We start from the raw sequence: 22,512 nt of genomic DNA on the forward strand, positions 1-22,512 counted from the left end.
AAGCAAGGCTTTATCCAGAGATCTTAGGCTTCTGTAAGCAAGTAAGGTTTGAGTTTCTGCTGGAGATATCTAGAGTCTTTGCCCCTTAAAGCGTTTAGGTAAGGCAGCAGATTTTAAAAGTGCTTCTCTGCCTTACCAGAAGCCAATGTAAGGCTTTCACGAAGGGGCGGTAGAAGCCCCAGACAGATTGTTGGAAACCAGCTTGTCTGCAGTGCTTTGCACGACTTGTAATTTAGCCATAAGCATCTTGTTTGCTGCAGCCAATAAAACGTTAGTCCAGTCTAATAGCTACGAGGGCCTGGACTAACGTTCTTCCAGCAGAAATAAGAAGATAGGGAAAGACTGTTCGTAGTAGGCGCATAGTATTAAAGCCCATACCAGTGGTAGCCAGGATCTGCTCTTTCATGGATAGAGCTTAGTCAATTTTTACGCCAAGGTTTTTACTGACTGTTTGGGAGTCGGAACGGCGCCCAGTTGAGGAGACCACCACTCATCAGACCAAAAAGTCTTTGCCATGACAAACATCATAATCGCAGTCTTATTGACATTCAGCTGTATAAAGTTGGCTGCCATCCAACTAGAGATGGCTAACATACCCTTTGCAAAACGATCTTTAGTTTTAGCCAAATCTTTATCAAAAGTGTAAATCATCTGAGTGTCATCAGCGTGAGATATATTTTGGAAGCCAAATGGCTCTACAATCTTAGCAAGGGGGCCACATATATATTAAACAAGGTTGGGATTAAGCATGAGCCCTGTGGTACTTTTGCCCATCTTCCTGCAGTGATGAAAATGTTCATGTAGATTAGAATCTGCCAAACAAACAATACAGGCCCCATGAACAGTTGTTTCTTCCTGCCACACACCTTGCAGGCAAAAAAGTGTAAAAAAACAACTCCTAGCCTTAAAAGACGTTAAGTGAAAGTTGAACAATCATGATCTGGAAAGATTTTTTCAAAGAAAAGGCCCCAAAAAAACAACAGAACTCAATGCTCCAGGATAAAGTCACTATGAGCTAGACAATGATGGGATGCAGGCAGAGTAAGCTTCCTTAAGCATCATTGTCACTTTTTCCTGTCTTTTGGGTTTGCCGACTATCTATCTACATTGCCTGTATTTCTCTTCTGTCGTTCTTCTAAAAATGTTTGTAAAAGAGTCCACCATTCTTATTTAGTGATCTTTTTAAATGAATACTGACTTTCATCAAAGGCATCAACTTATTGAAAGTGGAAAATCCATATTTACTCTTCCCATTCCATAGGCAACACCGACACAACTAGTTCGCTGCTCCAAATACAGAACAAGCATTTGCAATGCAATAGGTCTCGCATTTATAAGAGTTTGAGCTATTGGCATTGTAAAATTACAATGCCTTTTATTTATGTTTTGGTTTTAAAACAAATAAAAGGCATTGTCATTTACAATGTCAGTAGCATAAACTCGCATAAAAGCAGTGTGTGGAGTGCAGCAGTGTGCGGCGTGCAGCAGTGTGCGGCATGCAGCAGTGTGCGGCGTGCAGCAGTGTGCGGTGTGCAGCAGTGTGCGGCGTGCAGCAGTGTTTCGTGTAGCAGTGTGAGGCATGCAGCACTGTGTGGCATGCAACAGTGTGCGGCGTGCAGCAGTGTGCGGCGTGCAGCAGTGTAGTGCAGCATGCAGCAGTGAGTAATGCAGCAGTGTGTGGCGTGCAGCAGTGTGTGCCGTGCAGCAGTGTTTCGTGCAGCAGTGTGCGGCGTGCAGCAGTGTGCGGCGTGCAGCAGTGTGTGGCATGCAGCAGTGTGTGGCGTGCAGCAGTGTGTGGCGTGCAGCAGTGTGAGGCGTGCAGCACTGTGTGGTGTGCAGCAGTGTGCGGCGTGCAGCAGTGTGCGGCGTGCAGCAGTGTGCGGCGTGCAGCAGTGTGCGGCATACAGCAGTGTTCTGCGTGCAGCAGTGTCGTGCAGCATGCAGCAGTGTGTGGCGTGCAGCAGTGTGAGGCATGCAGCAGTGTGTGGCGTGCAGCAGTGTGAGGCGTGCAGCAGTGTGCGGCGTGCAGCAGTGTGTAATGCAGCAGTGTGCGCAGCAGTGTGTGGCGTGCGGTAGTGTGCGGCATGCAGCAGTGTGCAGCGTGCAGCAGTGTGTGGCGTGCAGCAGTGTGTGGCGTGGTTTGTAAACAACAAGAAAAGCGGACATCAAAGGAAGGGTGGGAGGGAACGAGCATATGGGGTGTGAGTTATAACGAAAGTTAATTGTTATAAGAGGGGATGCAGGAAGTGAGGCCGAGCGCGCGCTGGCAAAAGCAGTCTGCTGCTTTCAAGTCCGATGCCAGCTTTGCGCTTGAATGCCTCACATGCACTGGCCATAAACCGCATTCCTACGGTCTTGTGCCCCTTACTAAATCTCTCTGAATGCGTGAGGCGGCGCACGCGCAGGAAGTAGCTGGTGGCAAATGGAATGCGCGTGGTTGTGCACTTGTTATGTTATGTTACTGGGTATTTGTTAAGCGCACGGCTACTCCCCAGAGTGTCCCGGCGCTGATCATAGAACCCGCAACAAAGATATTCAACAAACATATACCACAGACCCAAATCAAGGAAACAGTGATGTTTTTAGCTTATGACGAAAACGCAAGAGATCAGATTCCTGGCGTAAGTCAGAAGGAAGATTATTCCATAGGGCAGACGCCAGTACCTGAAAAGTACGGCCACCCTGACCGGAAAGAAAAAACCTGGGAGTGCAAAGTCGTTGGGCAGTAGAGGACCGTAGCAAACGTGAAGGTACATAATATTGGCAGCGGTCCCTTAAATACGGTGCGCCAATATTATGAGAGGCCTTAAAGGCCAGTACCAAAGCTTTAAAGAGAATCCTCTTGCGTACAGGAAGCCAGTGCAGAGTTTTCAGAAGAGGGGTCGTATGAGTGCGACGATCGGCCAGATAGATCGCTCGAGCAGCAGCATTTTGAGCCACCTGGAGGCGATTCAGGAGATATTCAGGCAAACCGAGATACAAAACATTCACATAGTCAAGGCGAGATAGTACCAAAGCCTGGACAACTGTCTTTCTATGTGATTGAGAGAGCAATGGAAGAAAGTTTCGCATCATCCTGAGTAAGCCAAAGCAGATGCCTACCACTGACTGAACCTGGGCATTCATGGAAAGCTTATTATCAAGTTTCACCCCCAGGTTCTTGACCGTGGTAGCTAGGTCTGAGGGCGGAGACATGTTTGAAGGCCACCAGTCACGCCAGTTTTCATCTGGTGCCCCGCCCAAAAAAATCATTTCTGATTTGTCTGAATTACATCTCAGGTGATTAGAGTTGAACCAGCTGAAGACTGCCGAAAGGCAGCGCTTGATGGACAGCCCGTCCAAGACTTCTCCCCTGGCACAGGTGAATAGCAGTTGGGTATCGTCTGCATAAGAGACGATTCTGGCACCAAAGGATTCAACCAACTGTGCCAGAGGAGCAACATACACATTAAATAGTGTAGGGCTCAGAATTGAGCCCTGGGGGACTCCTACATTCATAGCTTTGATGTCGGCCTCAAAAGGGGGAGACCAGACAGTTTGCTGTCGGTTAGTTAGGTAGGATCTGAACCAATGTAAGGCGGTGTGCCCAATACCGCATCTCCAGAGACGATCAAGGAGAAGGTCATGAGGTACGGTATCGAAAGCTGCCGATAGGTCGAGCAGGACCAGCACTGCTCGCCCGCCATTGTCCAGAGTGACTTTTATCAACTCAGAGATCTCAAGGAGAGCGGTTTCGGTGCTATAGTTAGCACGGAAACCAGACTGACTGGAATGTAGAATGTTGTTAGATTCTATAAATTCTCCGAGAATATGATTGACATATTTCTCCAGGATTTTAGATAAAGCCGGAAGTAAGGAAATGGGACTGTAATTACTAGCCTGTAAGGGGTCTGCAGAGGGTTTCTTTAGCAGGGGAAGAATTTTACCCAATTTCCATTGATCCGGGAAGGTCCCTGAGGAAAGTGAAAGATTCAAAATTTTATTGACAGCAGGATTAATAACTTCCGCTATAGCGGCAAGGATTTTTGCAGGGCAGGGATCGGCTGGGGAGCCAGACTTTAGAGAACGAAGAAGATGTAAGGAGTTCTCTAAGGGAATAGCAGGAATATGAAGTAGGCAGTTAGTGGCAGGGGGAGGTTGCTGGAAAAGCCGGTCCGGCTCCTGATCACAATTAGGGCTCACCTCTCTGAAAGAAGCTTGGAGAGAAGCAATTTTATTGTAGAAGAATAGGGCAATATCCTCGGTCCACGCTTTAGTAGGGGTAAAAGGATTTTTTAAGACAGTAGGGGACGTAAAGTCTTTTAAAACCCTTAAGAGTTCAGCGCTTTTATTGGCTGCCTGTTCAATTTTCGTATTAAGAAAATTCATTTTAACTATACGAATATTACAGTGATATGCTTTTAAGGCGTTCTTATAGGCTAGCTTAGTACAAGTGTCATAGTCTTGTCGCCATAACCTTTCAAGTGTTTTGCAGTGACTCCTATTTTTTCTAAGATTTTCAGTAAACCAGGGTGCAGTTGGTCTACCTCTGTTGGCAGCTCGGGTTTGGAGAGGGGCCAAACTATTGACGCATGATTCAAGCCAATTCTCCAGCAAGGGTACATCAGTTACCAGGTTGTCCTTAAATGCAAGGGGATGATTTCCTAGAAAGGATCCGACAGCGTCCGGGGTCATCGATTTAAATGACCTAAAGTTATTAGTACGTGGTACATAGGCCTTAGCCATAGTAGCAAGTGGTATTTTAATGCTAAAAGTAAGCAAAAAATGATCCGACCAGGCTACAGGAAAAGGTGTGTCCATTTCAATAGGTTTATTAGAAAAAACTTGATCTAATAAATGTCCCTTATCATGGGTAGACTGTGTGACATATGGAGAAAGATGAAGCATATTTAGAGAGTCATACAACTTAGTAGAATCTAGGTTATGGGGTGCATCCATATGTATGTTAAAGTCCCCTAAGATTAAGCAATGCTCAGGCTTTCTGTTTTCGCCAAATCCAACTTGGGGAGTATGGAGCAGGTAAATATATTTCTATAAATAATTGCAACTCCTCCTCCACGTCCCCCTACACGATCACTCCTGGCGATAAGGTAATCTGTGGGAATAGCATTAGCAATAGTAGGGTTAGAGCCTTCATGTAACCATGTTTCAGTAATAAATAACACGTCAGGTTTGGAGTCTGAGAGAAGATCCAGGATTTGATATTCATGCTGCCTTACCGAACGCGTATTTAAAAGCATCAATTTAAGATCATTATTGGAATAAGAATTCAAGGGTATATTTAGCGCGGTTGCATGTTCCTCTGACAAAGGATGGTGCACAATGCACTGAGGAGGAGGGAGGGACCAGTGGCATATGTCACAACTCCATGCTGCCTTGGGGCCGGCTGAAAAAGAGTGGGGACAACTGTTCTCCACATTATTAAGGATGTTAAGGTCATTAGTAGTGTACATAATGCGGGGCCCAAAGTTTATTGGAGGTATCTTACCTCTACTATAATGATCGGCAGGGTCCAGTGCGTCCGAGGCGCGGACGGACGCAGACGGGCTTGCCTTAGGCGTGCCTTCGGCGCGCCAGCGGCGCGCCCGCTGCGCGCGTCCGCTGCGCGCTAGCGCAGCGTGCAGTTTTATCCCCTCCGTCGCAGTGACAACTAGACCACGCTATGTCAAAATGGCGGGTCACAGTAGATTGAATTCCCCACTTCCTGTTTCCCCGGACAATGAGTGAGCTTCCCCTTCGTGAGGACAGAATCAGTACAATGCAGGTAAAAACATGAGTTTTGTTTTAAAAAAACGAGAGTTACATTAAAGCAGCTGAACAAAGTTAAAAAGTGGAATGCAGATTATAATACAGTACAAACAATTCACGAGGTGGACAGAACTGATTGTGCAAATGAACAAAGTAGCAGCAAGATTTGTGGTCATAGATAGCAGCGTGAATAATCTTAGCGGTTCACCCGATCCACCTGGGAAGCCTTTGGGAGCATTTTCTGAAGCCCCTACATAAGTCTCGCTGAGCGATCGCTTACGCGATAGCCAGGTGAGACCTAAAAATCAACTGAGGAGATTTTTTTCAGTTGGGGGCCCTAAGGTGTCAAACACTGTCCCAATAAAACTTAGATGTTAACAGCCTTATTCACTAAACCTATATAGAGTGATACAATAAATTGTATATGGCTACCAAGTTTTAGCGTGGTCTACAAGAATATTCAACAGAAAAGATTAGTGATCGGCTGGCAAAATCTGCTGTTGTCTGGCTGCATTCAAATTTGAGTGTGAGGTAGGGAAATAAAGCAAATAGGAACTGTAATGTCATCTTCCTGTTTTGAGTGAGTTTATTGGGAGATGGGTGCAAATACGCTTAATGCTTCTGTGCTGTTAGGGCAATTTACAGTGGTTAAAGCCCATCAGTCATTAGCTGTCCTATTAATAGGTTCCAGCCACAACTGCAGAGTGGGCAATTAACAGTGGTTTATGCTGTCAGTAGAAGGTGATACTCCACTCATAATGCTCTGAGCAGAGGGTGATAAATGATAATTCCATACAGTTTTGGAAGCTGCTCCATAATTCCAAACTGGATGAATAGTTTCAGACGGCATCCATTAGGTCGAGAGGTAAGCTTTTTGTGCTCCTACTCTGCAATATGAAATGATCATTCACTAGACTTTTACCAAGTGGTCTGGCAAAAAACGCATTGAAGCAACTCCTTTTCAACACTCTTGTAACGAACTAGTTCTTGGCCAGTCGTTTTGTGGTAATACAGCACCATGCAAGATTAACTTTTTGGAGGTTGGCCTTCTGAGGCCATCTCCCAAACCATTAGCATCAGACTGTTAGTATTCCCCAGAGAAAACCTACCTAATAGACTCTGTTGCTGGACAACAAGACAGTGCTTTGTGCAGCTGTCTTCGGAAGGCTGAGCTTGGGCTCGTTCACTGCCCTCTGAGACATTATCCTGAAGAGTGATGTAGGAATGCTGCTGCGATCCCTCTGATGGCAGAGGGCTCTGCTGGGGCTGACAGTCCTTGCTGCTGTGCGGGCTTTCCGAATCTAAGTTGTCGGTGAAAGATTCGCCAGTGGAAGGAGCAGATTTTGTTCTGGAGGATCTGGAGTCTCCTGAAAGCTTCAGCTCCAGGTTCTGGATCTTTAGCATGCACCAGCTCCTTAGGTCATCCACCACTGAGGCCTGCAGAGATGAGACAGATGAAGAAAGGATGTTATTATTCATTTGGTACACATTTTCTCAAGGAAAAGTGTAAATGCACAACTAATCATGTTTCTATGTGGTTGATGATGAAGAGGAGTTGGCTCAATTAACCCAGCAATACGATTAGTGGCAGACAACTTTCTATTTAAAAAAAACACAAGCATTGGTAAAAACAAAATTAATAGGTCTGACCTTGGCAAGCTGGTGCAAAGGTTCTGTTTTGCAAACATACACCACCAAACCAAAAAAAACATGCAGTGGCCATATTATGCCTGCAATAAAACATTTAAATTTAAAAACTAGAAATAACTAGCATATGACTTTAACAGAACAGTGCATATTCCAGGCATCTGCCAGTAGAACACTTTTATAGACATTTTTAGTTTTAAAGATGATCACAGGAAAATATGATTCTTATTGGCACCAAGAAAAAGTACAACTTGCTTTTAATTATTGTAACCTGAAGACTTGCAGGCAAATCTCATGGATATACCAGTTGACGGGTCTTGCTTGTTCCAGGGCATGGTTATACAGCCCTGGAAAGTTTTTTTTTTATAGGACAGACAGAGAAAAAACCCGATCACTAGGACTAGCATCTCAAGCCTAGGATTTTAACAAGCAATATAGAAAGTGTCATTCTATCTGAAGGAGTTCATCTTTCGCCAGCCCTCAAAGTCCAATTCTTAGGCAGCATAGAGGCTAAGGATAGCCCAAAGGCAGATGGGGCTGCAACCCTCCTCCTCTGTATTCTCATCCCTGCCACCAGAAACACACGTTAGTTCCCCTTTAAGCACAAGCAGCCAGTTGGAGCGTGTATACTGTCCTTCCTGCAGGTCTAGAAGTCCATTAAAATGGCCCAGTGAGCCCAACAGATTATAAAAAGTGGTATGCACTTCCCTTCAGGGTCTTGAACTTTTGCCTGAGCAAGTAAATGTTCAAGATGTCGCTCTGGCTCAGGAGCTTTTGGTGCTAGAAGCAGTGGACTGTGATGTGTCCCTCTACTTTGAGGACATATTTCTACATACTGATCCTGCAGTCGCACAGGATGCACCTGCATTTTGTGGTAGATTCCACACATAACACAGTTTGTGGTCCTCCTTTCTGGAAGTCACTTCTAGGTGCAGATTTCTTACCTTAAAATATTCCCCAGGTGTCAGAAGTTATCCAGACGTTTTCGAGCATTACCTCTACGCGCCGATTGGTGGCGTTGATTGGTACTTGTCCTTGCCGGAAATGATGTGTGCGGTACCTATATAGGTGCCACCCCGGCACGTTGATGTCAATTCTTTCCTTTCCAGATAGTGTTGATCTCTGAAAAGCTTTTTCTCGACATTTATTAAACCTTTTTTCAAGAGAATTTCTCTCCTAGTGTAATAGGATGTCCCCAAAGAAATGGGCTGATTTCAAACCATGTGGTGCCTGTCACAGGCAGATGTCTGTGACAGACCCACACTTGGTTTGTCTGTGATGCTTGGAGAGGGACCACAGCTCCAAAGCCTGCGTGGACTGCTGCGCCATGCACCCAAAGACTCTAAAGGAGTGATTCCTCGTTGGGCAACCCAGTGATGCTCATGATCACGGTTGCGAGGAAGGTCCCAGGATCATACGCAGAGCTGCACAAAGCGGTTGTTCAAAATCGTTGGGTAAGTCCCACCATAAAAAGAAATCAAAGTTGAAGAGGTCATCGACTCTTCTGCGCCAATCAAAGTTTTATGGCGAGGCGTGGGCATGCCAGGACTCCAGTCCTCGCGCTTGGGAGGAGTCTGAGTCAAGGTCCCCTTGGCACCCACCTGAAAGAATTTTATGAAGTAAGCAACTTCTATTTGGGCGGCCTGGTCCCTCTGGTGTGCCTTTGGGCCCTACGGGCTTGGGAAGAGCTCCCCTTGAATCTGAGCTGGTGTGTTTGCCCTCGGCACCAGTCAGGCCCCATTGGTCCAGTGTTGGATCCGGAGCTGGAAACCTGCAAGACAGAGACCCCACTCAGTGCCCGCTCTAGTGCCATCCTCAGTCATTCCCGACATGGAGTCAGACGGATGTCATCCGACAACAGTTCCAGGACCAACCGCGACCATGCCCTCTGGAATAGAGCCAATGCCTTTTGCCTTTGACAGGCCTGGGAGGGAGACGGATGGGAGGGGTCTGAGGACTGCTATGGATACCAGCATCCCCTAGATCAGTGTTTCCCAAACTGTGGTCCGGGGACCCCCAGGAGTCCCTGACACTTTCCCAGGGGGTCCGCAGGCAGCAGTTTAAAAAGCACTGCACTTGTATAATTAGCAGTTTTCCAGCAACAATAAAAGTGCCAAGATAACACCAGTGATTAATGTACCTGCTGGAGGGAGATGAGCGTTTTGTCCTGTGGCAGCTTTGAGTTATCTAATGTAGCACAGAGGGTTAATATGCCTACTGCAAAGAACGTGTACTGTGCATTTTAAATAACAGTATTTTATGTGCATAAGCGAGTGGGTTACTGCTTTTGTCACAAAGACTATTTTGTCACTGTGCAGTACGTAAGTGACAACCGTAATCTAGCACAGTGACCTATAAACTGTCATCAAAGAGCTGCTTGCAAACTGCATGGTAAAAGTTAGTAACTTATGTTTTTCCCTGTCTTTCATTATCCTGATGCTGCTAAAAAGGTTTATTAGGGTGGAAATACATTTTTATTGTTAAAGTCAATGCTAACCACTGTCTTATGTTCTGAATCCCGAGTTTGTTGTGCTTCTCCAGACCAAGCACTCTTTAAAAATGCCTACCAGTATAAATGATATGTGAATCTTACACCTTGTAGGCCCCTTTGCCTTATGTAACATTTTCTATACACTGATTTACACTTATGATTAATTGTCTCTATATGCGTGTGATGTAAAGTGATAAACGTGTTGTAGACTGCACCATTGTTTCCTAAATTTCTTTGGGGGGGGGGGGGGGAGAGCCTCCCAAAGCCCCCTTTGTAGTGGTCAGGCACACTCAATACACTTGGTGTGCACCGTATGGGGACTGGTCTGAAAACATTTGCCAGGGCTGCTTTGGGTTTCCAGTCTGGTCCTGGCAGGAGTAGGAGCCTCGTACTGCGAAATAAAACCAACCATTTAAAATGTAGTCACAGAGATGCAACACCAACCTTCCCATTAAAATTTTAGTCTTTTGCAAATTCTTTCAATATAAAATACTAAGGGGGTTATTTACAAAAGAAGTGGTGGAGCGTGTCGTTAGCCTCTGTGGCTTAACGACACGTGCCGCCACTTCAGAAACGCAGGGCTGCACCATATTTACAAGAATATGGTGCAGCCCTACACTTTGCCCTGTGCTGGTGCTACACTTAGCAGTGTAGCGCCAACGCAGGCACCTTTGCAACACAGTGCAAGGGTGTCTGTGTGCAGGGGAAGATTGTTTATGTAAAGGAAGGTCCCCCCTTCCTGCACATAAACAATCTTGAAATGGGGTTGTGTCACTTGTGTGTGTGCTGCTTAATGCAGCACACATGGAAGTTACAAAATGCCATTTTTTTAATGATTGTTTATGTGCAGGAAGGGTCACCTTCCTGAACGTAAACAATCCAAGGCGTTTTGCTTTTTCCATGTGTGCTGCACAAGGCAGCACACATGGAAAAAGCAAAAATGACCTTTGCATGAGGCAATGCAAATGAAGGAATTCCATTGCCTCGGCGCCTGCGTCTGTAATACGGCGTGGGCGCAGAGGCAAAGAAGCTCTCAGGAGGCGCACTGTTGGTGTGTCCCCCTGAGAGCAGCCCTCTGGAGGGGGGAAAAAGGGGGTCCAATGGACCCCACCCCCAACATCCCCTTTCAGGCGAGTGCAATCAGTGACTGATTGCACCCGCTCTCTAAGGGATCTCTAATCCCCTTTAAAAGGGCAGGCGGGTTGCCACCTGCACTGTGAAAACACGAAGCAGCTTCAAAGCAGCCGCTCTGTTTTTCACAGGAATGTGATGCCCTGGAGGCAGCGCATTTCATGTACTAGGGTGCACTTTCCTTGTTTGCACCCAACGCACCTGTTTTAAGGTGTGCCGGGCGCAAACAGGGAAAGTGCACCCTTTACATTATATGGCCTAGGTTGTCCCATCACTTTCCTTGAAGAGACTGGTTGAGCTTCCATCTTAAGTGAAGGAGTGTTATTCCAGATCCTGGGTGTGTAGAAGGAGATGGCTTTATTTTATTTGCTTTCTAGTCTGCCTATACCAAGGCTTTGTGTGATGCACCGGCCATCAGAGATGTTGAGTTTTTTCTGCCACACAGGGAAATGTGTCCATGGTTACTTTTTTGTAGATGACACTACAGATCTTAACTGGCTGGAATGGGAACCCATGGCTGTTCTGGGGTAATCATATTTATTGTGCTGCATGCAAGATGTTTTTTTGCATATAGCAAGAATGGAGCCAGGGACGCTTGTGAAATATCCTGTGCAAATCTACAGTTTTTGGAGGCAGCTGCCTTACAACAGAACCACAAATGGCCAAAGAAGAGGGCGTGATTGTAACAAATCGTGTTAATACCTAACTGGAGCTGACAAGCAAGAAGGACACTGCTTCCATCCTGGTGAGATAATACCAGAGTTTGAAGAGTTCTTCTGATATGTGCTTCAGGAAGGTGCAGCTTCATTTCGCGTATTAAGTATAGTTGGAGCCTGTCTGTCAAAGTCTTGCATCGCGTGTGCATCTTGAACTCCATTTAAAATGGTAAAGACTCATTAGCCTGGAAACCAGATTGTCTTTCAGTTCATTGGAGGTGGGCATTCATTTTCCATTTTAAAGGGTCAAGCCTCCCTCTTTATTCTGTGGCCTTCTGTCCAGATGCTGTTGTTAAAATATCCCTACAAGTACCACAGATATGACAATTGTGTCTTCAATTCAGAAGAAAATGCCTTAGGAGAATGCTGCTATGACTGTATCATGGGCCTTGCACCCATTTTAAAATACAGGCATATAGAGGGCATTGGGTATCTAAATACAGCAGAAAGACACCTTGTGAAAAAAGTAGAAACAGACATACCTAAAGCTTTAGCATGGTCAGGATTTTAAAATTATACAACTAAATTATTTTATTAATTATGCCCTTAGATGTTCACGGCGGCACTAGGATCCCCTTATAAAACCTCTTCTGTAACAGACCCAATGTCTCAAACCAGACTCTGAATGAAGATACTGTTCAACCCCAAATCCAGAATTGGGATGATGCTCTAGGCCACAAAGTCATGAACCTGCAGTAATATGCTCCTGCTGGCACTTTCTACATTCAACCCAAAGATGGTGCCACGGCGTAGGCAGCCCCCTGTCTGCAACAATTTACAGACCAATCCTATCTAGTAAGAGGTGTTTACGTTTACCACTTAACAAGGGTCGCAACGTGGTGCATGCACAACGCAAACCCTATAATGCGATTTATCAAGCCACATAATGCCCTGAGCGGCTTGATCAATCAGTAGTAACACAAATTGCTGCATTCTATTACTCTGCCCTGTGAAGGGGTTCCATGGGTGTTGCGTGGGTACGCAACCCTCAAGGATTTTGCCCCATTTACACATTTACCATCACTGGTAAACATGGGAATGGGCCAAAAAGATATGCCTTCCCAGGGGAGGCGTAGCACGGAGAAATATCTTGATTTCTCCTCGCTACTATGATTGCTGTTTTCTGCAGGACACATAGCTAGAGAAATATGCCACAAATTCAAGAGCAAGTGAACAGTGGAAATATTACGATGTTTCTATCAAAACTCCGGGTCTAACATTAAGTCCTTAGGCTCCTGGTCATTCAAAAAAGGTGAAGAAAAGATTTCATCCCCACCTGACGTTTTTCTCCTTCAACTTTTTCCTGTTCAACATGCTGCTGTAAGCGTTGAAGACACTCCGCCTTTTCTGCAGACATCCTTTCGATCATCAGTTTATCTAAAATCCGTAACTAGAAAAGAACACAAGAAATACACCATATGATAACTGGACAACAAAAAACTATCAATCGCAAACATTTGCATATTCTTGCTGTAAATATATATATTTGAAATTTCAATAGTTCTGCATACCATGTAGGTGGTGATACTACTTAGTATATAAGGGAAGAAAAGCAGGCGGTTAAGCACAAATGCAAAGAGTGCGGTTGAGACCCACATTTAGGGGGAGGGGAGATGTGGTCAGATCGAGAGTGACCATTGGGCATTTTGTGTAGGGACTGGGTATTGGTAAATGTATTCATGTTTTGTATGTATTGCATTTATAATATGCAACAGTGCCACAGAATCCAGCCTCCCGGTGTGAAGTGTGGTTCAGAGTGGGGTTTCAGATGCTTTAAGAATGAATTGCTCCGCCCCACTACTGATATTGATGAGATGTGTGTGTCCTAGAGTTCCAGACAGGGGTAGCTGTTCTAGGTGTTTGATGTAAATCATGTCAGTTTCTAATTTTATATGGTCCTAGTCATGATTGGAGGAGTTCTGGTTGGTCCACGGTGGCCTATTGCTGTCATTCTATTGCTGGCTAAGTGGATTTGTTAGTGTGTGAGGCTTTGCATATGATGCAATGGAATATGATCCAGTATGGATGTCTAGACTATTGAGTTGGAATATCAAAGGTTACACGCAATCTTTGAATTTTAAACCTGGTGAACTTTTTTGTCCACATTTCTCCCTAGCTGTTCTGTTATCCTTCTGCGCCCTCAGAAACTGAGCACAAAACCCTTGGATGTACTAGTGTGCAGATCCTCAATTTGGAATTATTTTTAGATGGTACAAATAGACCACTCAACAGAACGGGGAGAGCAGTGAAGAATCTGCAGCTAGATCGAGTATTCCAACTTGTTCTTCTGATGCCCAAGTTACTTACCTTCGGTAACAACATATCTGTAAGAAACATTAGTAATGATAGATTCCTTACCTTAGAATTAACCCCAGGTGTCAGACTGGATCCGGAAAGTTTTTGTCAGCAGTACCCCTGCGCGTCGGTAGGCGTCGTCGTGTGGCTCCGCGTGCGTCGTTGGCGTCATCGATGCCGAGATGACGTCGCTGAAGCTACTTTGACGCACGTTGACATCAGTTCTGTACACAACTTTCAGTACCAGGATAACAGAGCAATGCAAGAACCTCACCACTGGTGCCATGAAACTAAGGCCCTGAAAGGGATGACCTTAACCCTAGAATTCAGTTCGCAGAACGGGGAGGATGGGTGGGCGGTAAGGAATCTATCACTACTAAGGTTTCTTACAGATATATCGTTACAGAAGGTAAGTAACATGTGCATCTGAAAGAAACACGTAGTGATAGATTCCTTACCTTAGAATAGATACACCAGCAATACCAACCCCGGAGGTCGGTCTGCGAACCAAGATCACACCAGAAAATCCTGGAGAACAGAACGGCCGAAGAAGCCATCTCTCCGCACTTTGCTGTCCAGGTAATAATGCTTGGTAAACGTATGCAGCGAGGCCCACGTAGATGTCATGCAAGGGAACTCCCCGTGTCCCAAAGCAGTAGTGGCTGCCGTCACCCTGGTAGAATGAGCGCGCAGCCCCACCGGAGACTCCTTTTTAGCCAAAGAATAACGAACCTTTATGCACAGAACGACCCACCGAGAGATGGTCAGCTTGTGTACGGCCCAACCTTTCTTGGTGCCCACGTAGCCAACAAAGGGCTGGTTAAACGCAGCAAGGGCTCCGAAGAGGTCGCCGCCAGCTGAAGCACTTCTGTCAGGAGGTTAGTCCTGACTGCCACTGTAGGGAGTTCAAGGTGGAGGGCCTCGGCTGCCCTACATAATAACACTGCATAACAGTCTCCCACCTCCGTAGCCACGGTAGGAGGAGACAGCATGCCAAGGTTAGGTGAGGTGTCAAGACCACTGGCATCCCCCAAATCCTCTGCCCATTCCGGATCATAATCACACTGTTGTGTGAGAGGGTCCTCAGAGCCCTCCCAGTCCTACACTTCCTCCAAAGTCTGCAAAACAGGCTGCAAATAAGGAGGACGGACATAGGGAAAAAAGGGCCCCATCAGCGTCGGAATCGGAGATTCTGCACCATGTCCGGTTCAGGGCTGAAACTGGGGTCGACGTTGTCCCGAGGAGCGGACGACGTCAGAAGTGGTACTGACGTCAGTGGAAGTGTTTGTAAGGTCAACCGGTGTCGACCGGGGTCCGATACCGGATCCTGGGAGGTTCTGCGGCGATGGAAGGACAGGACCCCTAGTCGGGCCCGTAGGCGCACCCGCGGAGCCAGATGGCCCAAAGAGTCGGACCATGGCAGCAAGAAAGTCTTGCACCTGAGCAGGCGTCGCCGACGGACCCGGAAAGGGTGGGTAGGCCGGCGGCGACATCGCAGCCTCTGCTGGAGCCGCAGGGGTGGCACCACCCGCACCCTCGTCGCACAACGGGCGAGGGGAAGTCGAGGAGCGACGACGCTTCTTCAAATTCTTTTTGGAATGCTGCGACTTACCTGACCCCGAGTGCAAAGACTTAGATCTAGAGGAACGATGGTGGTGGATCTGCGACCGGTCCCTCGACCTCCCACAGGACCGGGACCTTGAGCGGCACGGAGCCGACTGCCGGACTTCCAGCAACTTACAGGACCGCTCCCACAAAGTCTTCGGCCCAATGGCCCGGCTGTCGGGGCACGACTTGGAGTCGTGGTCGCGCCCCAGGCAGTAGAGAAACATGTGGTGTGGGTCCGTCACCGACATCATGCGGTGACAGTCCCCACAGTTCTTAAAGCCGGGCATCCCTACGACACCAGGAGTCGATGGACTTGAAGAAAATGAGACAAAAGGCCTCGAAAAAACTCAGTCAAAAAGTGACTGGGGGTACTTGCTCTTCCTGGATCTGCGCTTGCTGGAGCGGAAAAAGAAAGAACTGACAGCGCGTGTGGGCACGTCTAAGTAGCTCCAGCGACGTCATTTCGGCACCGACGACGCAGGTGGAACCGCACGACGACACCTACCGACGCGCAGGGGTACTGCTGACAAAAACTTTTCTGATCCAGTCTGATGCCTAGGGGTAATTCTAAGGTAAGAAATCTATCACTACGTGTTTCTTTCAGATGGATACTTCTAATCGCATATTCCTCTCTTTAGAATAGATACCAAAGCAGTACCTCTCAAGGTGGAGGGTCTGTGGAGTGGGCTCAGATCAGAAACTCCTGCAGGTCCGTCGGACCTGGTTGTCGAGGCAATTGTGCTTTATGAAAGTGTGCTCTGATGCCCACATAGAGTCCTCACAGATGTCAAAGATAGGCACCCCATGTGTCAAACCCATGTTGGCAGCATTGGACCTGATAGAATGGGCCTTCAATACTTCTGGAGGTTGCTTTTTAGGCAGTGTGTAGCAGATCTTTGCCCTAGTGAACGTCACAAAAAGCTGATCGTACACCCAATGGTCTTTGGTACAATTGATGTAAAAGTTTAAAGCCCTTTTGTTGTCCAAATGATGGAGTAACGCCTTGTGAGGGTGATGGATTGCCAAGAATGAAAAGGAGTCAAGACGTTCAGCGAGAAGGCCGCATGCGTTGCTGATGAGGACTGAGGGAGGGGGAGGGAATTTAGAAGTTTCATAGTGTTTAGGGGTAGAGGTTTTGTTATGTAGCTTATTGGTTTATGCGTTGTATAGACTGGGAGGGATTTCTATGACCCTGCGTTAGGTATTGTATGATTGGCGGGGGGCGTGTGCTTTATTTTCTGGAAGTATGGTGAAACAAATTGTGTAAGGCTTTATGTGTGGTTGTGCAAAAAACCAATAAATTATGTTTTATAAAAAAAAAAAAAAAGACGTTCAGCGAGAAGCTGCCCTGGTCCCAGCAGCAGTCTGCCAAGAAAAAAGACAGTGTAGAGCATCTATAGAACCTGGAGCTCGCTCGTGCGGGGAGCTGAAGTGATCGCGACGTGGAAGACCGTCTTTAGAGCCAAAAGACGCAACTTGCAGTTGTGAATTGGCTGCATGTATGTGCATACAAGAAATGTCAGGATCACATTAAAGTCCCACTGTGGCATCACAGGCAGTTTGGGAGGCAACACATGTGCCAAACCTTTAATAAAAACCTTCACAACGGGTGACTTAAACAAGGACAGATGGTCCGTCGTTTAACGCAAAAAAGCCAAAAGGAATGACAGAAAACACTAAATTGTGCCTATTACAAGTCTTCGCTGGGCCAAAGACAAATCATACAATAAAACATCCAACAGTTTGGTTTGAACAAGTCTATGTTGGGAGCTCCATACTAGGTCTTAAATTGGTCCCAATGCCTGGCATAAATGCACTTTGTAGAGAGACGTCTGTCAGCGAAGATGACACCCACCCGCAAGCTCCTGTGGTAGATCAAACACAGTCAACTGCTGCCACTCAGTGTCCATGCATGGAGGTGTAGGTTGTCTGCTGCTGCTGCAACAAAAGGTCCTCCTGAAACTGTAGCCTGATCTGAGGACAGATGCTCATGTCCAAAGGTTACAGGTTTCACACCCTCTTGGCCCAAGTGAGACCCAGTAGGATGACTTTGGCTTGGTCGTTCCTGATCTTCAGAATAGACAGAAAGGAATACAGAAGTTCTATGCTCCACTCTAGCCTGTGTTTTCTGAATGGAGCATTCTTGAGAACTTCAACACACATACATTTTGAAACTGCACATACTTGGCGGTGGCAAAAACATCCACTCCATGCACCCCCCACTGTTGAAAGATACCCTGAGCTACCTCTGGATGGAGCCACCATTTGGGATCAGCTAGGCGTCTCCGGCTGAACTTGTCCACCCCAACATGTGAAGATCTAGCCAAGTGATTCACGATTCAGGAGACGCCCTGATGCTCCAGCCAATTCTAGAGGTGTAGAGCCTCCTGGCACATGGCCCAGAACCACACTGTGCCCTGATTGTTGCAATACCACATGCCAGTGGTGAGGTCCATGATAATCTGCACTAGCCTTCCCTTGATGGACAGCAGGAAGGCCTTCACAAGAAAGCGGATGGCCCGAGGCTCCAACACATTTATGTGGAGCTGGGTTTCCACCAGAGACCAGAGTTCTCTGAACTCCAACTTCCCCAATGGCCTGCCCAGAAGGGATACATCTTTCACAAATGTTAACTCTGGGTGTGGAAGGAACACATGTCTCCCTCTGATCAGGTTACAGTCGAGCGGCTACCAGTGCAGATATCATGTAGTCTCCTAACGTTGGGTCCACTGAACCTTCAGATCCCACTGCAGGACCAGCATATGCCATCTGGCAAAGTGGATAAGCATGATGTATGAGGCCAGTAAGCGAAGAAGCCCTAGAGCTGTTTGCATTGAGATCCAGGTCCGAAGCTGACATTTCAGGATCATAGTTCAAATGTACTGGGCTCATTGCGATGGAGGAAAGGACCTGAACTGCACCATGTCCAAAACAGCTCCTATAAAAGGAAGCCTTTGCAAAGGAGTCAGATGTGACTTTGGTTAGAAGTATGCCTCAGGAGAACAAGTTACCTCATTCGGTAACTTTTCTGGTGGATACTCTATTTAACCAGTGGGGAGATCACTGGCTAGATCTTTTAGACACGGTCAAATGTGCATGTCAAATGTTTTCTGCTTTGGAGATTCCTCAAGAACCTTGTGAGGAAATGCATTCCTGCTGGAACATGGGACTCCTTTACATCTTCCCTGTATGCCTTTCCGCAAGTTCTAAAAAGAATCAAGAACGAGCGGGCCACGTCAGCCAAGTGGCTCCGGGTTAGGCCAAGTGAGTGTGGTACCTGGAACTCCTGGTCATGAGCATTGTCTTGCAATCAAGCTTCCACTTCATGAGGATCTTATGTGGCAGCAACAAGGCAAGATCCTCCACCTGCATCTGCACAATCTACACCTAAATGTATGGAGATTGAGCAGAGATTGGTCTGCCGCCTGAAGTGGTGGATGTCATCGTTGACACCAGACACGGTTCACCGAAATCCATTTATGCTTGGCACTGGGACCTATTTGTGTCCTGGTATGATGCTCATAAGAGTGATCCCTTACAGGCAAAGCTGATGGATGTCCTTTTCTTGTTTTATCTTTGGCCCAGGAATGCCTTACAGTGGGCATGTAAAACATCTTTCACCCCGCAGTCACAACAACGACCAGTTTTTACAATGAAGTCACTACTAAACAACTGCGACGTTACCATGCGTTACTTTACCACGCAAGTCGTTACAATGACTTGCTGTATTGGGTACGGTGTTGGATTAGTGTTGGATTTTTAAGTCCAACACCTTCCCTACTGTTGCATAGACTGGAGTTGGAATAGTAATTTATACTATTCCAAAGTCAAGTGGCCCCTAAAGCAACTCATTGTAACAACTTGGATGGTAAAGTAACACGTGGTAACGTCGCAGTCAGGGTAGTGACTGCGTTGTAAAGGCATGTGGGGTAAATGCATGTGTGGTTCCTTCATACAACCAATGGGCACTACTAAAGGATTCTCCACTGCCCTCCCTCCTCCCAGTTCTAGTGGAGTGTCTCTTTTCAACATCCCAAAAAGCACCAGGTTAGAATTCAGCACACTGGTTGCAACATTTGTTCACACTCCACGTCTGAGGGTGAGGAAAGGTAAAAATAATAAACAACGGGTGGAGTTTATATGTGGCTCCGCTTCATTACTGTTTTGGAGGTAAAGAGCTGACATGGAACAGCAGAGTACCACCTAGTGGCACATGGGACAACTGCAGAATTAAAGCTTCTGGATTCTGTTTGGCAATTGTGGAGTATTGTTAGTAGAGGAATCTGCAGTTAGATAGAGTATCCGCCAAAAAGTGCGCTACTGAAGGCAAGCAACTTGTTCATTTCATCATTTGAAGCTGCAAACTCCTTACCTGATGCTGATTTTTGTTGTCCATCTGCCCCAGCTTTGCATTCATCTTATCCTGGACAGTGCCTAACTCAGCCTTCATCTCTTCCTTTGTGGCCTCCAGCTGGTTTTCCAATTTACTGATCAATGGCTCACAACGGCATCCATTAATTGGGGCCTGGAAAACAAAATGAGACAAGCAAACAAATTGCTTAAGCAATGTGGAATGAGCACAGTCAATCACACACTGCTACCGCTCTACTAAAATAATTCAGGCAAGCAACAAAAACTGTGAATTATTTTGGCATGCTTGCAAAGTATATCTAATCTTAAAGGAACTGGTTTGTTTTGTAACATGAGGTTACCTGGCTTTTGCAATCACAATATCTACTGATGGCGAAGAAGAAAGGAGAAGGAACAGAAAGGCAACAGAAATAAAAGTTATGCACAACAGATGTATAAAAAAGAAAAGTAGTATGACAGCCACTGTCTCTTATATGCAATGTTGACAGAAGCAGCTCCCTTTCACCAGTTCAACATGCGGAGGGGATAGATGGCACATTCCAAAATGTAAATATTCTCCTGTCGTTGTTTTCCTTTATGTGACCAAGGTGTGAAGGGGGGGCGGGGCCGTGCTGTTACACATAGCCTTTTATTACCAATGTTCCATTCACAATTTAATTGGGGCATTTAATATGCTGTCAAAGTGCTTTTTATCTTCCATCCCCTTTTCCTCTCCCATCCCCCTGCTATCTACTTGTAAAGCTTCACATTACCATACAACATTCCTTTAAGGCCAGATCCATTGGTGTTGCCAATGCTTGTTTAATGGCTGGGGGGCTGATGTTTGTTAATGTCCAAGACAAATGACACTTGTTAATGTTTGGGTACATCAAGCCTTATTCGTGTTTAAGTTAATTACTGACTGGGACCTTGTTACTTCCTACAGGTTGGGCACAGATATAATCATTAGCACATTGGGACATTAAAGCTTCTTAATAGCTGTGGTCAGTTTATGCTATTAATTCAAGGGACCATTTATTGATAGTTAAGGAAAGGGCTGTAAGGAAAATGCTACTTACCTAGTATGCATCTGTTCTTGGCATGTAGAGCTGTAGATTCAAATGCCTTAGATCGCCATCTGGTGTTGGGCCCGGATGTTTGCACTTTGTTTTTCTTTGTAGTAACGAGATAGGGGACTCCTCCTTTCGGTGATAGTGCGCATGGGCATCGACTCTATCCCCAGATTGTTTTGACTTAAGGGTGATGATGGAGTTTTTAAGAGTAGAAAGAGATGTCCATGTATAGTGTATCTAAGTAAGATAATACTGCAACAGATAAAGGTACCCGGGGAGGCGGGTGGGCGCATATGAATCTACAGCTCTACATTCCAAGAACAGATGCATACTGGGTAAGTAGCATTTTCCCTTTGAGGCATATGAGCTGTAGATCATATGCTTTACCATAGACTATATAGCAGTTTCTCCCAAGCGGTGGCTAACCTGTATCCGTTGCAGTGGTTTGAAATAGTGTTCTTAACTGCCTGGCCCACACTAGCTTGCGTGTAGAGTGCGCTCTAGGGGGAATTGTTAGAGTGCGCTTAGCTTTGACGTTTGGATGCACTCAACTATCCACCGTGCAATACCTGCTTTTGATATGGGATTGCCTTTGTGCAATGGTGAAAAAGCAACAAAGAGATGCTTGGTTTTCCTAAAAGATTTAGTTCTTTCAATGTAATATAGTATGGCTCTTTTTACATCCAGTGTGTGAAGAGCACGTTCTGCTACTGAGTCTAGTTGAGGAAAAAACATGGGTAACTCAACAGACTGGTTCAGATGAAATGCAGAAACAACTTTAAGTAAAAACTTGGGGTTAGTCCTAAGAACCACTTTATTTTGGTGAATTTGTAAAAATGGTTGTGGTATAGTAAGTGCCTGGAGCTCACCTACTCTTCTAAGAGATGTGATGGCAATAAGGAAGGCTACCTTCCAGGTGAGAAATTGTAATTCACATTTGTGCAGTGGCTCAAAGGGTGGACCCATGAGTCTGGTAAAAACTATATTAAGGTTCCACACTGGGAAAGGTGGAAGTCTTGGAGGAATGATTCTTTTGAGTCCTTCCATGAAGGCTTTGATAGCGGGCACTCGAATCAAAGACAAGTGTTGTCTGTTTTGTAGGTAAACAGCTATTGCAGCAAGGTGTAAGCGTATAAATGTATATGCTAAGTTAGAATGCTGCAAGTGTACCAGATAGCAAATGATGTTTTGGATGGAAGCATCTAGTGGATTGATTTTATTGTTTGTACAATAGATGACAAATCTTTTCCACTTTGCTGCATAGCATGCTCTTGTGGTAGGGCGTCTAGCCTCTTTAATAACGTTCATGCAGTCTGGCCGAAGATTAAGATAGCCAAACTCTATGACTTCAGGTGCCAGATCGCAAGGTTGAGTTGACTGGGAGCTGGATGTCTTATCACTCCATGGTTCTGAGTGAGAAACTTGGGGGAGAGTGTAGCTTTTGGTGAGGAAC

General features: G+C 46.0%; 1 protein-coding gene across 7 annotated transcripts in view; it reads right to left on the reverse strand.

Moving 5' to 3' along the window:
* ANKRD6 (ankyrin repeat domain 6) overlaps nucleotides 1-22,512 on the reverse strand; it is a 725,774-nt gene that overhangs the window by 61,950 nt on the left and 641,312 nt on the right. For all 7 annotated transcript variants that reach the window (XM_085611161.1, XM_085611160.1, XM_085611166.1 and 4 more), the window contains 3 exons: nucleotides 20,009-20,161; nucleotides 13,010-13,123; nucleotides 6,858-7,185 (listed from right to left, as the gene is read on the reverse strand). In XM_085611161.1, coding sequence (XP_085467287.1) covers nucleotides 6,858-7,185; nucleotides 13,010-13,123; nucleotides 20,009-20,161 — 595 coding nt within the window. The remainder of the gene's footprint in view (nucleotides 1-6,857; nucleotides 7,186-13,009; nucleotides 13,124-20,008; nucleotides 20,162-22,512) is intronic.

The sequence above is a fragment of the Triturus cristatus genome, chromosome 6, assembly GCF_964204655.1.
Source record: "Triturus cristatus chromosome 6, aTriCri1.1, whole genome shotgun sequence".
Classification (NCBI taxonomy): Eukaryota; Metazoa; Chordata; class Amphibia; order Caudata; family Salamandridae; genus Triturus; species Triturus cristatus.